The 17,031-nt window shown below is 41.9% G+C and overlaps 1 protein-coding gene and 1 long non-coding RNA gene across 2 annotated transcripts; one reads left to right on the plus strand and one right to left on the minus strand.

Moving 5' to 3' along the window:
• Nucleotides 1–1,203: 1,203 nt before the first annotated feature.
• LOC134733336 (uncharacterized) lies at nucleotides 1,204–11,124 on the minus strand. The gene is made up of 4 exons (XR_010116798.1): nucleotides 10,989–11,124; nucleotides 3,448–5,442; nucleotides 3,093–3,187; nucleotides 1,204–2,557 (listed from the first exon to the last, which is right to left on the minus strand). It is a non-coding gene; the product is annotated as an uncharacterized lncRNA (long non-coding RNA).
• Nucleotides 2,374–4,019, plus strand: ADIPOQ (adiponectin, C1Q and collagen domain containing). Its single transcript, XM_063622323.1, has 2 exons — nucleotides 2,374–2,587; nucleotides 3,499–4,019. Exons 1-2 carry the CDS (start codon nucleotides 2,374–2,376, stop codon nucleotides 4,017–4,019), a joined length of 735 nt encoding a protein of 244 aa, XP_063478393.1.
• Nucleotides 11,125–17,031: the final 5,907 nt, after the last annotated feature.

Here is a 17,031-nt window from a genome sequence, read left to right on the forward strand (position 1 = left end):
ATTATATCCACTTACTAGACTAGCACTCACTCGGAGACATTAAAAATAGTGATTATAAAAACTAGAAAATGCCAAAGACAGAATAGAGGAATAAAGTTTTACATAAAGTACGATTTCCACTATGTTTAAAAATAAACAGAGACATTCGTGGAGTTGAGGATTGTTTTCTTTTCTGTCATGTCCAAAGGACTATATAACTATTATTTTTAATGAACTATATATGTAATGCATACATATAGTTTATATGTATATACAAAGTTTATCTCATATATATGATAAAGATGAAAGGTGAGTTGGTTGTGCCACGTGAAGAGGGCAGTATAGAGCCCCAGGTAATGGGGTATAGGAGTGGGATTCCAGATACCAGGCCCACGTTTTTGGGGTGAGATTGCCAGTCACGGTCTATCTTCCATCCCTCACAGACGAGTAGGCTTGTCTTCAACAAACCTTCAGTTGTCCTGAAGACAAACCTAACTCGGGAGACTTCATATAATCTGGAAGAGACAAGCAAACTGATGAAAAATAGTGAATCTTTAAGGTAGAATAAAGTACATGGACTACGCTTTGTTTAGAATCAGATTCCTGGGATTAACCACATTAACCCACAGAGGGTCTTAGTGATGCCTCTAATCCAGGATCCTAGGACCTATTTCTCTCTGTGAGATGCTTTCTCCCAACTCCTTGGTGAGAGTGGGAAGACTAAGACCTCAGCAATCTGAGGTGGGGGCCTGAGATCCCCCTAAGATCAGAGGCAGAATCTGAGAGGGGATAAAAGTCCCTATACCTGCATTGGGCCCTTTTCTGGGAGGGGGATATCAAAGAATGATTTTGAGACAGGGAGGCTTTTGACTACCTGTGCCACTTGAGCTCTTTGCTAGGGCTCCAGAATACATATTTCAAATACGTTCCCCCCTCCCTCCTTCCTTCCCTCTTCCACTCTTCCTTTTTATCTTCCTTTCTCCTTTTCCTTCCTCCTTCCCTTCCTTTCTCTAGCTCTCTCATGATTTCTTTTCCTCATTATAAAAGTACTTATTTAGTCCCTACTCTGCTATTAGTATGTTAGTCTTTGTCCCCTGGTACTTGCTGTTTAATGGAGAAATGGGTGAGCAAAACAGAAATTACAGCAGAGTGCAATAATAGAGCTAAGCCAGGTGTATAAATCCATTCTCACACTGCTGTAAAAAACTACTTGAGACTGGGTAATTTATAAAGAAAAGAGGTTTAATTGACTCACAGTTCCACAGGCTGTACACGAGGCATGGCTGGGGAGGCCTCAGAAAACTTACAATCATGGTGGAAGAAAGAGCGAAGGGGAAGCAAGCACATCACACAGCGGCAGGAGAGAGAAAGAGAGAGAGGGAGAATATACGGGAAGAGCTACACACTTTCAACCAGATTTTGTGAGAATTCACCTACTATCATGAGAACAGCAAGGGGGAAGTCTGCCTCCATGATTCAGTCACCTCCTACCAGGCCCCTTCTCCAACACATGTCGACGTGATATTTGGGTGGGGACACAGACCCAAACCATATTACCAGGGCACTGGAGAAACACAGAGGGGAAAGAACCAGCCAAGGAGTGAGAGGGAGAACAAGGAGGGCTTCTTGAAAGAGATGACAACCAAATTGGGTCCTGAAAGCTGAATAGAGATTAGACAGGGGAGGAGGGGCAGCTAAAGATGGCCCAGGCAAACAAAGGGCCAGTGGATATGTTCATGGGATGATGTGTCTCTCGTTGTCTGTTTAACTCAGGGTGAGTCTCTCCCTCCCTCCCTCTCTCCCTCTCTCTCTGTGTATGTGTGTGTGTGTGTGTGCATGTGTGCAAATGTAATATACCAAATAGTCAAACATGTGCCCCAGGAGAGGGGTAGAGGAAGAAAGAGAATGAGAGAGTAAGAAGGAGGAACAGACACAGAATATGAGAGAAAAGGGGGGAAAGAAAAAAAAGGAGCTAGAGGAGAGAAGCTGGTTAGCACTGAATGGAGCAATCTGTGTCATCATACTTGGGAAACTCAAGGATGGATTCTTGGCAAGTCGACTCTTGGAGCTTTCGCTCTGCTTGGTCCTGTGCTCAGATATGGGAAAATTAGAGGAGTGTCATCTGTGCAATCACTGAATTCATAATCTTGGTGAGGAAAGGAGACTACACACAGGGAATAATGATAAGTATTACAAATTTCAGGGCAGAAAGAGATCAAGGTGGGCTGCAATATTCTGAAAAGTCTTCCTGGAAGAGTTGAATACTGAGAAAGCAGCTCCTAGAAGTGGACTCTGCTGAGATGGATGGAGTCCTGTGTAGGTCCCAACTGGGTGTGCTGTGTGGGGTCTGTCTCTCCGTGGCTGACAGTGCACATGTGGATTCCAGGGCTCAGGATGCTGTTGCTGGGAGCTGTTCTACTGCTATTAGCTCTGCCCAGTCATGGCCAGGATACCACGACTCAAGGGCCCGGAGTCCTGCTTCCTCTGCCCAAGGGGGCCTGCACAGGTTGGATGGCAGGCATCCCAGGGCATCCAGGCCATAATGGGGCCCCAGGCCGTGATGGCAGAGATGGCATCTCTGGCGAGAAGGGTGAGAAAGGAGATCCAGGTAAGAATGTTTCTGGCCTCTTTCATTACAGACCTCCTAGACTGATATAAACTATATGAAGGCATTCGTTATTAACTGAGGCCTAGACACAGGGAGGAAGCAAAGCTTTTTTATGTAAACCATAAGCAACCTGAAGTGATTTGGGGTTGGTCTTCTAAGGATGAGAATAGGTGGTGCCTCTATAACCAAGACTTTGGCTTTGCTGCATCTGCATCTTCTTTTCCATCCCCTTTCCCATCTTCACCCTCATCCCTATTCCCAGTACATTCATATTCTGATTCCTCTTTCTGTCTGCTTAACTTCCATTTCATCCAGTGGCATTCAACCACATTTACTGCACACCCCCTGAAGGGCACAGTCTTGCCTTTGGGGAACTCTTGATTTAGGTAAGATGTCTAACATGCAAGGCTTTGTTGGTGGTTACTACAAGAAAGTCTACTCTAAAAATGTCAAACTGAAAGTGAACAAGTATTCAAAGTATGGAGCATAGAGAAAATGTACTCACCGTGGATCTGATGAAGAATGAAAGCTTCAAGCAGGAGGCAGAGCTTCAGCTAGGCCTTGAATGATGGGTAGGCAGAATAGAGGAGGAGAGACATCCTAGATGGAGGGGGTAGAATTGCAAAACCAGGGTTGATGGTGCCAGCACATAAAGGGCTGGCAGGGTGGAGGGTCTATGATAGAGACCTACAGGAGATAAAGATGGGGTTGAATTTATGGGAGCCTCCCTGTCTGTGGGAGATATAGAAGGAGGAGGTAACACCTCTCTCCTTTTGGGAGCTCTTATTGGTTTCTTGCTCTATAAGTCAAGAAGGTTGTGAGTGGGAGCCACAGGGACGGTAATTTAGGCTGTAACCAACCTAGGCAGGAGTTCTGTTCTTTGTGGTCACTGAGGTCTTCTCATTCCTTAGGTCTTATTGGTCCTAAGGGAGACATTGGTGAAACTGGAGTACCCGGGGCTGAAGGTCCCCGAGGCTTTCCGGGAATCCAAGGCAGGAAAGGAGAACCTGGAGAAGGTGCCTATGTATACCGCTCAGCATTCAGTGTGGGATTGGAAACTTACGTTACTGTCCCCAACATGCCCATTCGCTTTACCAAGATCTTCTACAATCAACAAAACCACTATGATGGCTCCACTGGTAAATTCCACTGCAACATTCCTGGGCTGTACTACTTTGCCTACCACATCACAGTCTATATGAAGGATGTGAAGGTCAGCCTCTTCAAGAAGGACAAGGCTATGCTCTTCACCTATGATCAGTACCAGGAAAATAATGTGGACCAGGCTTCCGGCTCTGTGCTCCTGCATCTGGAGGTGGGCGACCAAGTCTGGCTCCAGGTGTATGGGGAAGGAGAGCGTAATGGACTCTATGCTGATAATGACAATGACTCCACCTTCACAGGCTTTCTTCTCTACCATGACACCAATTGATCACCACTAACTCAGAGCCTCCTCCAGGCCAAACAGCCCCAAAGTCAATTAAAGACTTTCAGTACAGTTAGGAAGTTGATTATTATTTAGTTGGAGGCCGTTAGATATTATTCATTCATTTACTTGTTCATTCATTCATTCATCAAGTAACTTTACAAAAATCATATGCTATGTTCCCAGTCCTGGGGAGCTTCACAAACACGACCAGATAACTGACTGGAAAGAAGTAGTTGACAATGCTATTTTGTGCCCACTGTCTCTCCTGATGCTCGTATCAATCCTGTAAGGCACAGGGAACAAGCATTCTCCTGTTTTTACAGATTGAGTCCTGAGGCTGAGAGAGTTAAGTGAATGTCTAAGGTCACACAAGTATTAAGTGACAGTGCTAGAAATCAAACCCAGAGCTGTGGACTTTGTTCACTAGACTGTGCCCTTTTATAGAAGTACATGTTCTCTTTGGAGTGTTGGTGGGTGTCTGTTGCCCGCCTTACCTGAGAGCCATTGAATTTGCCTTCCTCATGAATTAAAACCTCCCCCAAGCAGAGCTCCCTCAGAGAAAGTGGTTCCATGATGAAGTCCTGTCTTGGAAGTCCTGTCCTGACTACTACTCAATGGCCCCTGCACTACTCCACTTCCTCTTACCTATGTCCCTTCTCATGCTCTTCCCTCCAACTGGGAAAGTCAACTCCATCTCTAAGTGCTGAACTCATCCCTGTTGCTCAAGGCCACCTGGCCAGGAGCTTCTCTGATGTGATATCCACTTTTTTTTTTTGGGGGGGGGGGATGGAGTCTCACTCTGTCACCCAGGCTGGAGTACAGTGACATGATCTCAGCTCACTGCAGGCTCCTTCTCCTGGGTCCAAGCAATTATTGTGCCTCAGCCTCCCGAGTAGCTGAGACTACAGGCACATACCACCACACATGGCTGATTTTTGTATTTTTAGTAGAAATGGGGTTTCGTCATGTTGGCCAGGCTGGTCTCGAACTCCTGGCTTAGGTGATCCACCCGACTCGACCTCCCAAAGTGCTGGGATTACAGGCGTGAGCCACCATGCCCAGTCGATATCTCACTTTTTATTTTGCCATGGATGAGAGTCCTGGGTGTAAGGAACACCTCCCACCAGGCTAGAGACAACTGCCTGGGAAGGACTGTGCTTCCTTCACCTCTGAATCCCTTGCAGATCCTTGATAAATGCCTCATGAAGACCAATCTCTTGATTCCCACATCTACCCAGAATTAACTCCATTCCAGTCTCTGCATGTAACCAGTTTTATCCACAGAAACATTTTCATTTTAGGAAATCCCTGGTTTTAAGTATCAATCCTTGTTCAGCTGGACAATATGAATCTTTTCCACTGAAGTTAGGGATACTGTGATTTTCAGAACACTTAAAGAATTTTCCACCAGGAAGGTAGCTTGAGCCTGAAATGCAAAACACATGGAGGAATTCTGAAGCCATTCTCCTCTTGAGTACCAACAGGGTCAGGGAAGACTGGGCCTCCTGAATTTAATCTTGTTCTTTAAGAATTACAGGTTGAGGTAGTTGATGGTGGTAAACATTCTCTCAGGAGACAATAACTCCAGTGATGTTCTTCAAAGATGTTAGCAAAAACAGAGTAAATAGCATTCTCAGTCAATACATAAATTTAAAAAACTATTTTTTTGCTTACAGTTTTAAATTCTGAATAATTCTCTCTTATATGTGTATTGCTAATCATTAAGGTATTATTTTTTCCACATATAAAGCTTTGTCTTTTTTTTTTTTTTTTTTTTAAGATGGAGTTTCCCTCTGTTGCCAGGCTGGAGTGCAGTGGCATGATCTCGGCTTACTGCAAACTTTGCCTCCCAGGTTCAAGCGATTCTCCTGCCTCAGCCTCCCGAGTAGCTGGGAACACAGGTGCCTGCCTGCCACCATGCCAGGCTAATTTTTGTATTTTTAGTAGAGACGGGGTTTTACCATATTGGCCAGGCTGGTCTCGAACTCCTGACCTTGTGATCTGCCCGCCTCCACTTTTGTTGTTATTTTTCGGGAAAGATAGATATGAGGTTTAGAGAGGGATGAAGAGGTGAGAGTAAGCCTTGTGTTAGTCAGAACTCTATGTTGTGAATGTCATTCACAACAGAAAACCCAAAATATTATGCAAACTACTGTAAGCAAGAAAAACAAAGGAAAAATGGAAACATTTATTCTTTTGCATAATAGAAATTACCAGAGTTGTTCTGTCTTTAGATAAGGTTTGAACCAAAGCTCAAAACAATCAAGACCCTTTTCTGTTTGTCCTTCTGTTCTGCCTTCCGCAGCGTAGGCTTTACCCTCAGGCGCTACACAGTATAGTTCTAGGGTTTCCCTCCTGATATCAAAAAGACTGTGGCCTGCCCAGCTCTCGTATCCCCACACCACACCATCTGGCTAAATGGACATCATGTTTTCTGGTGATGCCCAAAGAGGAGAGAGGAAGCTCTCTTTCCCAGATGCCCCAGCAAGTATAACCTTGCATCTCATTGCTCTGGCTGAGTTGTGTGCCTGTTTCTGGCCAATCACTGAGTCAGGAGGATGAAATATTCATATTGACTTAATTGCAGCTTAAGTTAGGGGTATGTAGAGGTATTTTCCCCAAAGCAAAATTGGGACACTGTTATCAGAAGTAGGAGAGTGGATGATAGATGCAAAATAATACCTGTCCACAACAAACTCTTAATGCTGTGTTTGAGCTTTCTTGAGTTTCCCAGAGAGACACTGCTGGAAAATTCCTATTGATTTTCTCTAAAATTTCAACAGTAGCTAAAGTCTGGCCATGCTCACAGTCTCACATCTGGTTGGGGTGGGCTCCTCACAGAACATGCTTTCACAGTTACCCTAAACTCTCTGGGGCAGGGTTATTCCTTTGTGGAACCAGAGGCACAGAGAGAGTCAACTGAGGCCAAAAGAGGCCTGAGAGAAACTGAGGTCAAGATTTCAGGATTAATGGTCCTGTGATGCTTTGAAGTATAATTGTGGATTTGTCCAATTCTCTTTAGTTCTGTCAGCTTTTGCTTCATATATTTTAGCACTCTATTATTAGATATATACACATTTAGTATTATGTCTTCTTGGTGCATTTACTCTCTTATCATTACATAATGTCCTTCTTATCATTACATAATGTCCTTCTTTATCTGTGATAATTTTCTGTGTTCTGAAGTCTACTTTGCCTAAAAGCAACATAGGCACTCAACTTCCTTTTCTTCCTTCCTTTCTCTTCTTTCTTTCTTTCTTTCTTTCTTTCTTTCTTTCTTTCTTTCTTTCTTTCTTTCTTTCTTTCTTTCTTTCTTTCTTCCTTCCTTCCTTCCTTCCTTCCTTCCTTCCTTCCTTCTTTCTTTCTTTCTTTCTTTCTCTTTCTCTTTCTTTCTTTCTTTTCTTTTCTTTTCTTTTCTTTCTCTCTCTCTCTCTTTCTTTTTTTGACAGAGTCTTGTTTTGTGGCCCAGGCTGGAGTTCAGTGGCGTGATCTTGGCTCACTGCTACCTCTGCCGTGAGCAATTCTCCTGCCTCAGCCTCCCAAGTAGCTGGAACTACAGGCGCATGCCACTGCGCCCGGCTAATTTTTGTATTTTTCATAGAGACGGGGTTTCACCATATTGGTCAGGCTGGTTTCAAACTCCTGACTTTGTGATCCACCCCCCTCGGCCTCCCAAAGTGCTGGGATTACAGGCATGAGCCATCACTCCTGGTCAACTTTCTTTTGATTAGTGTTTTCATGGTATATCTTTTTCCATCATGTTACTTTAAATATATCTACATTATTGTGTTTAAAATGTATTTCTTACAGACTGCATGTAGTTGGGTATCATTTTTATCCAGTCTAAAAATATCTGTCTTTTAATTGGTGTTTAGACAATTTATATTTAATAAAATTGTTGAATTTAAGATGACCATTTTATTTGTTTGCTATTCACCACTTCTGTTTTATTCTTCTTCCGGAATTCTTTAGGATTATTTAAATATTTCATAATATTTTATCTTAATTTATTTATTGGGTTTTTGCCTATATCTCTTTGTGGTATTTTTTAGTGGTTGCTTGAGGGATTACATTGTACTTAACTTTTCACAGTATACATAGAGTTAATATTTTGCCACTTCCAGTAAACCATAGAAGGCTTATAATCATAGTAGTTCCTCTATCCATTTTCCTTTGTGTTATAGTTGTCATATATATTACATCTATATACATTGAAACATTATAGGCAATGTTATGATTTTTGCATTCAACAGTCATATATATATTTTAAAGAATTTAAGAGGAGAAAAATACTTATTCAGATATTCATCATTTATTTTGTTCTTTATTAATTTCTAATGTTCTATGTTTCTCTCTGGCGTAATTTCTCCTCAACCTGCAAAACTTTATTTAGCATTTATTTTAAAGCAAGTCTGTCGACAATGAATTCTCTTAGTTTTTCTTCATCCGAGAATGCCTTCATCTTTTCTGCTTTCCTGAAATACATTTTTACTGGATATAGAATTCTAAGTTGATAATTCTTTCTTCTAGCAGTTTATTTTACTTAGATTAGTTTTTTCAGCTCATTAAAGATGTTTCTGTCTTCTGGGACCTATGATGTGTGTATGTATATATATATATTTTTTTTTCCCTTTATCTCAAAGGCTCTATGGTTTCAGATGAGAAACCTGCAGTCATAGTTTTCCCTTATGTGTAATTTATCATTTTTTCTGCCAGCTGCCTTCAAGATGCTTTCTTTACCTCTGATTTTCAATAGTTTCATTATGATGTGTCTGGGTGTTTTCAACTTTCACCTATTTTAGGGTTCATTAAGCTTCTTGAATCTACACATATAGGTCTTTCAGCAAATTTAGGACATTTTCTGCAGACATTTTTTATTTTTATTTTTGAGATTAGGGTGTTGCTGTGTTGCCCAGGCTGGTCTCAAACTTCTGGGCTCAAGTAATCCTCCTGCCTTGGCTTCCCAAAGTGCCGAGATTATAGGTCTGAGCCACTGGATTTTCTGGCCCTCATAACTGTGAGCCAACAAATTTCTGTTCTTTATAAATTACCCAGTCTGTGGTATTCTGCTATAGCAGCACAAAATGGGCTAAGATACTAGGCCAACCAGATTCTTCCAGGAATATGAATTAGGATGGATGTAAAACATGCAGATTCAGGACTCATGGGTCCTTCTGCCCTGCAGTGTAGAACAAGAAGAGGCCCAACTGTGAGAAAGGTAGAGGCTTTGAGAGAAACAGAATTGAAAGTCAAAGAGAGAGAGAGAGAGATCTTGGATGCCTTCTACTTTTTGGTTCAGTCCTTCCTGAGATTTAACTGTATCCCAACCCACGGGTGCCATAAGACACCAGTTCCTGTATTCTTATGCCATCTCTCCTTTTAATGTAAGTTAGCTTGAATTTATTTCTTTTATGTACATCTAAAAAGTACACAGGGGGCCGAGCACAGTGGCTAGTGCCTGTAATCCCAGCACTTTGGGAGACCAAGGTGGGCAGATCACTTGAGGTCAGGAGTTCGAGACCTGCCTGACCAACGTGGTGAAACTAAAAAAACAAAAATCAGCTGGCTGTGGTGGCGTGCACCTGTAATCCCAGCTACATGAGAGGCTGAGGCAGGAGAATCACTTGAACCTGGGAGACAGAGGTTGCAGTGAGCCAAGATAGTGCCACTGCTCTCTGGCCTGGGCAACAGAGCAAGACTCTATCTCAAAAAAATAAATAAATAAAAATAAAAAGTACATAGGGTTGGAAATTATACTGTGACTGTGCCCAGGCACCAAGCTCAGGCTTAGTTAGGGAGAAGACTTGGCAACAGGATAATAGAGTCAAGTCATTAGGCCCCCATAAGATCAAACCTAAAGCCCCAGCTTCACTTACTTGTATTTTATTAGCAATTAACCTCCTAGCTTAGAAATCCCTTGTGGACAGAGACTTTGTATTTCATCTTTGAATTCTTTACAAAGATCATTGATTTATTCAGTAAATATTTATTGTCTATTTTGTACTAGGTACATCACAATCTTGAAAATAGAAATAATAATATAATTATCATTTTGAAGTAGCTGCTTGAAATAGATTATTTTATTTACTCCTTACAACATCCTGTACATTAAATATCATTGACCCCATTGTTAGATAAGAAAACTGAAGCTTAGAGAAGATAATTAACTGGCTCAAAGCTGCAGCTAGTAAATTGTAGAGCAAAGATTCATAGCCAGAGCTGCCTGATGCCAAAAGCCATGCTGTTATGAAAAATAAACCCCGGCCGGGCGCGGTGGCTCACGCTTGTAATCCCAGCACTTTGGGAGGCCGAGGCGGGCGGATCACAAGGTCAGGAGATCGAGACTACAGTGAAACCCCGTCTCTACTAAAAATACAAAAAATTAGCCGGGCGTGGTGGCGGGCGCCTGTAGTCCCAGCTACTCGGAGAGGCTGAGGCAGGAGAATGGCGTGAACCTGGGAGGCGGAGCTTGCAGTGAGCCGAGATTGCGCCACTGCACTCCAGCCTGGGCGACAGAGCAAGACTCCGTCTGAAAAAAAAAAAAGAAAGAAAAAGAAACCCCAATTTCCTTGGACTTTTTTTCTTTACGGTTTCAAGACATTGGGGGATAGAGTTATACAACCTGTAGTCTTAATGTTAGCAATCCTGTAAATACTGGTAATGGAAGAACTTGCCTTTGTAAAATGAGTCATTCAATTTGTTATGTGGCAGAAAGTCCGGTTGTTTAAAGAAAATATGATGAAATGTCTCACTCATCTTTCATGTGGGCAAGTTCTGAGAACTGCACTGAGGTTCTTTGTAGTGTGGTGCAAGAAAATAAGGGTCTTCCAAAATAGTTTGTTCATGCCAGCTGAAATAGGTTAAGCCAACGCTCAACCTTTCTTTCTTTAAAAAATTCTATAACTTAAGGCCAGGCACGGTGGCTCATGCCTGTAATCCCAGCGCTTTGGGAGGCCGAGGCCAATGGATTACCTGAGATCAGGAGTTTGAGACCAGCCTGGGCAACATGGTGAAACCCCGTCTCTACTAAAAACACAAAAACTAGCCGGGCATGGTGGCTGGCGCCTGTAATCCCAGCTACTCAGGAGGCTGAGGCAGGAGAATCACTGGAACCTGGGAGGCGGAGGTTGCAGTGAGACAAGATAGTGCCATTGTACTCCAGCCTGGGCAACAGAGTGAGACTCCATCTCAAAACAAAACAAAACCAAACAAACAAAAAAAAACTATAACTTAAAAATAGAAAGTTATTTCCCTAGTATGATAAAGAATAACAAATTCTAAATAATATCCAACGTTATAATTAATAGCAAAAAAAAAAAAAAGCAAAACACTAAATAAATCCCCATTAAAATTGGTACAAAACAAGAATGCTTGCTTTCACCATTCTAACTTTAACAATGTTCTGGGAAATGCCGTTGCTTTGTCCTCTTATCTTTGAACTTCCTCTTGTTTTATTTTATTCATGTTCTTATCACAGTCTTCCAAAAACAGGAATTCATGGAGAGTTTTGTGGGTTTTTCTAAATTTTGGTACATATATACATATGTATAGCAAATATAGATAATATATGTATAGCAAATGTATTTATATATATTACATATTATATATATTACATATTTTATATTACATATTATATATATTACATATTATACATATTACATATTATATATATATATTACATATTTTATATATATATTTCCCTGAATGGGTTCTTGGCATGCTGTTTGTTTCTTTTTGTTGTTGCTTTTCTGTAGTATACCCGGCTGATCCAGCTTGATTGTGTTGAACGTCGGTCTTTCTAGACTTTGTTTGCTCTGATACAGTGAGCATGACTGTCATCTCTGATACTTGCAAGTCTCACCTCCCAGCTACAGAGCAAGAGCTGAAATCTCATTTTCTTTCCACTTTTCCGAGACAGAGGGAAGACAGCATAGAAGCAGACTCTGGGGCTTGTGTAGCCTTGTTGGGTAACCTGGCTTTTCCTGTCTCTTCTGAAATGCTGTTAAATGTTTGGTACCACAAATTAACCCATCTCGTTGGCCATGCATCCTGTTCTCATGGTGGAGTACCTCTAGGTCCACAGGTTCCTAGTAATCCCTAGGAACCATCAGCTCTTCCACAGAGATCTTGAGATATGCTAGTTTGTACTCTGACAGGAGTCTGTACTCTGACAGGCTTTTTCTAGACTTTTCCTTGGGATACTTACTTACCTGTTGAGTCTCCTTTGCCCCAGGTTGAGGAGAACTCACAGGAATTTGTCCAATCCTCTTCTTTTTAGTATAGTCTTGGTGGGTGGGAGGCTACAGTGATATTAGAAGTCTTGCCATGCTCTGGCAGAATCTTTTGTTTCCTTCCTCAATAGCCATGTTTTGAAGTCTATGACTTGTCATTACACCCTTTTCTTATATTTTGCTTCTAGTGAATTTTCAGGGGTGTTAATGTTTTTCTTTTGTTACGGTCATTTGAAAGAGCACACAGGTGAGACTGTATAAGAATGTTTAAAAATAGTAATTTAGGTGGGATAGGCAGCTAGCCTTGCTAGATACTGAAAACATATTACAAAATCATAGCAGTTAAAACAGAGTATCCTGGGCCAGGCACGGTGGCTCAAGCCTGTAATTTCAGCACTTTGGGAGGCCGAGGTGGGTGGATCCCTTGAAGTCAGGAGTTCAAGACCAGCCTGGCCAACATGGTGAAACCCTGTCTCTACTAAAAACACAAAAATTAGCCTGGCTTGGTGGACATGCCTGTAGTCCCAGCTAGTCGGGAGGCCGAGGCAGGACAATTGCTTGAACCTGGGAAGTGGAGCTGCAGTGAGCTGAGAATGTGCTGCCCCACTCTAGCCTGAGCAACAGAGTGAGACTCTATTTCAACCGCGCCCCCGCCCCCCAACCAAAACAGAGTATCCCTAGCATAAGAATAGACAGACAGGTTAATGAAAGATAAGAGTGACCAGAATTAGACCCTAAGATATGTGGAACTTTAATACATGATAAAAGATTTATGCACTTTATTTAGAAAAAAAGGAACACTCTTGGCCTCTTTCTCATGTATGCTTGAAAAATATTGCAAAGAGATCAAGCAGTTAAATTAAGGGTGAAAAATGAACCCTTAAAAAAACCACTCTAAAAGTATATAAAAATGGCTACTAAGTCTCTAGATCAGAGGGGAGACCTAAGTTTAAAAAAAGAGAAGAAGCAAAAGAAGAAAAGATAAATAGATGTGACTACATAAAACTTTAAATTTCAAGGCTTTATAAAAAATGGCCAAAATTACAAGGCAATCAGCAAACCTGAATGCGGGAGGTAGTAAAAATTCCTTTACCAGGGGAGTCCTTTGACACAGGGTTTTGTTTTGTTTTGTTTTGTTTTTTTGTGGTGGTGGTAAGGATAAGAAAGGAACAAGACAAGCAAGCAAGATGAGGCTTGCCCTAGGTCAACCTCTAGTGTTCATGGAGAGGAAGCTGTAAATTGTGAGGACTAGGTTCAGGAGTGGTTGGTAGGGAAGAGGTAGCCTGTGGCTGAGCTGGGAAAAGTTGCAGCAGAACCACTGCCCTTACAAGAGGTAAGTGCAAGTCACTTGGGGTGACCTAAGGCAGAACTTTTTTTTTTTTTTTTTGAGGCGGAGTCTTGGTCTGTTGCCCAGGCTGGAGTGCAGTGGCACGATTTTGGCCTCCTGGGTTCACTCCATTCTCCTGCCTCAGCCTCCCAAGTAGCTGGGACTACAGGCACCTGCCACCACGCCCGGCTAACTTTTTGTATTTTTAGTAGAGACGGGGTTTCATGGTGTTAGCCAGGATGGTCTTGATCACCTGATCTCGTGATCCGCCCACCTCGGCCTCCCAAAGTGCTGGGATTACAGGCATGAACCAACGCCCCCGGGCCTAAGACAGAACTTTTGCTTTTCCATTATTCTTTTTTTTTTTTTTTTTAAGTTGGAGTTTTGCTCCTGTGGCCCAGGCTGGAGTGCAATGGCGCGATCTCGGTTCACTGCAGCCTCTGCCTCCCAGGATCAAGTGATTCTCCTGCCTCAGCCTCCTGAGTAGCTGGGATTACAGGTGCCCGCCACCACACCTGGCCAATTTTATACTTTTAGTAGAGATGGGGTTTCTCCAGGTTAGCCAGACTGGTCTTGAACTCCTGACCTCAGGTGATCGACCCACCTCGGTCTACCAAAATGCTGGGATTACAGGCGTGAGCCACTGCGCCTGGCTTTTTTTTTTTTTTGCGATGCAGTCTCGCTCTGTTGCCCAGGCTGGAGTGCAGTGGCGTGATCTGGGCTCACCGCAACCTCCACCTCCTGGGTTCAAGCGATTTTCCTGCCTCAGCCTCCCAAGTAGCTGGGACTACGGGCATGTGCCACCACGCTTGGCTAATTTTTGTATTTTTAGTAGAGACAGGGTTTCACCATGCTGGCCACACTGGTCTTGAACTCCTGACCTCAGTTGATCCCCCTACTTCGGCCTCCCAAAGTGTTGGAATTACAGGCATGAGCCACCATGCCCGGTCCCATTATTCTTCTTAGACAAAACAGATCCTTTCAAAGGAATGGTAAACTTGGGTTTCATAATATATTTGTTAAAAAATTGGAATCTCATGCCTGTAATCCCAGCGCTTTGGGAGGCGGGAAGATCTCTTGAGTTCAGGAGTTTGACAGCAGCCTGGGCAAAACAGGGAGACCTCCTCTCTACAAAAATTTTTTTTAAAAACTGGGATCATCCTGAACATCTATTGTTTGCCCCGCCTTTTCAAATGACTTGAATGTTTTTCTACACTACAAAATATAATTTTCAAATGTGATTTCTTTCAAATGTGATTTGTATGTGGATGCATAATGTTTCATTATATGGATGTCACTGTCAATTATTTGAGCAATGTTTATGCCTAGAAATGAGACTTGTTGGCAATGTGTATATAGATGGAGCAAAATGTCTGAGTACTTTGAAAAATGGTGTCAGAGCCCAAATGACTTGGACATCTCCACTCTGAGCCAGCTGGCTCAGTGTTAGTCACAACTGGAAAAGGGAGATGGGGTGAATGCCTCACAGACTCATGAATGTGTTTGTATGATGTTATTAACAGAGTGAATTATAAAATCCAGACCTAAAAAAGCTCAACTATTTTGTATAATTTGAGCTTGCAGAAAACTTCCTTAATATTCCACTGCTGCACACACACATCTGTTAACTGGCTGAGGTTTGGCAAAGGCAAATCAGTGTTAAGAGTTAAAGTAGCAGCTCTTTCTCAGATTCACACATTCCTTTTCACTTATTGGAAACAAGATATTATCTGACTCCTAGTCTTGCTTGCTTGGCAGACACCTTTCAGTAAGTATGAATACATTAAATCTCAGCCTGAAAGACAAAGACCTTACTGTCTTCCTTATTCATGACAAAAATCACAGCCATAAAATAGAAAGAATGAATTCTGGTATTCAGCTGAAGAAAAAGTTTGACTGAGTTGCTTTCCCACCCTGGAAAACTTTCTCTCAGAATAATTTCATGATGGATGATTCTGTGAGGAATGAAACAATGCTATATCATTGCTATAAATGCTGTAATGTCTGCATGCCAAACTGCTTTCAATGAGTGTTTTCTCTGGAAACTGGAAATTGTGACACAGTCAAGGCATTAGTGTGCCCCTTTTCTTCAGTAATAAAAAGAAAGGATACTGAGCGGAACTCAGGTGTGATAGAGATTTAAGGTGTTTCCAAGTGATGCTTGCCTGACACTCTGTTAAATAAAATTTAAAAAAAAATAAAAGCAAAAAAGATCTCTCTAAGTGGTATGGCACTATTTCCCAGATACAGCAAAAGAAGCTACCGTTATACCCTGCCTTTTCCTCCATCTTGTCTAGAGCATCTAGACATATAAACTCATAATTCCCTTTTAACTTAATAAAAATTTATAAAATATGATACAGGAGTTAAGAGGGAGGATGGTTTAGGGTGATGGAAATGTCAGGAGGTCTTTGTGTTGGGGATGACGTTTGAACTAGGTCTTGCTAAACTGAGGAGTAAAGGGAGATCTTCCATTCATAGTGAAGAGCAGATGCAAAGTCAAAAAACAAACAAAACATAAATAAGTTAATAAGGCAAGTTGAGAAGTTCAGTGTGGCTGAGAAAAAAATATGTAAGACAAAAGGTCAGAGATAAAGTTGAGTGTGGCCAACCAAAGCAGATAGGGCAGAAAGTATCTGGACTTCATCTTTCCATGACAGAGGCCAACAAAGAACTTTTAAGCAGGAGCAAAATATGATCAGATTGACATTATGTCAAGGTCACCTGCTGGAGTTACTGATAATTGGAAGATATTTGTTATTGGTCCCAGTAAATGAAGACAAAAGCAGTGGTAACTGAATTGAAGACTCAATCCTGGAGAAATTTCTGTATTAGAATTACACAGTTAGGATATAAAATAATAGACCACTGCTGTTTAATTCCATTGGAATGTGGGTATGAGCCAGGTGAGAGTATGAGTGTGTTTCAGGTGGAGGTGGGAAACTTGGCCTCTACTCTCAGAGAGTAAACAGACACAGAGTTTGCCATATATCTCTATCCTATCAGATAGGGGTTGTGCTCTTGAGAAAGTGGTGGATATCAGTCCATTCAGGAAAATCCTCTGTGACCTCCCTCACATTTGAGCAATTGAAATTATGGGAAGAGTGCTTTATAGGAAGTCCACTTTATTAAATGTGCCCTCTGGATGCTACCTTTGTATTGAGAATTGGTGCTTTTTAGTGCATTTATTTTGTCATCTTAGATTTTCATGCTGTTCTGCGCGTTATCTTAGCAAAGCGCTCTCTGTAGGTTGAAGGATGATGTTATGAATGGTCAGAGGTGAGGTACGTAGAATTTATATAACTACAAGCCTTATGGAAGTGTCTTCTGAGGCTGGTGGAAGCCTTTTGATGAAGACCTTTCAGGGGCTGATCACAACCAGTAAGAGCCTGGTTCTCCAATTATGATGATATTTCTGATTTACTTTTCAGCCTATCCAAGCAAATGTTCAGATCAA

Source organism: Symphalangus syndactylus, chromosome 17 (assembly GCF_028878055.3).
Source record: "Symphalangus syndactylus isolate Jambi chromosome 17, NHGRI_mSymSyn1-v2.1_pri, whole genome shotgun sequence".
Taxonomy (NCBI): domain Eukaryota; kingdom Metazoa; phylum Chordata; class Mammalia; order Primates; family Hylobatidae; genus Symphalangus; species Symphalangus syndactylus.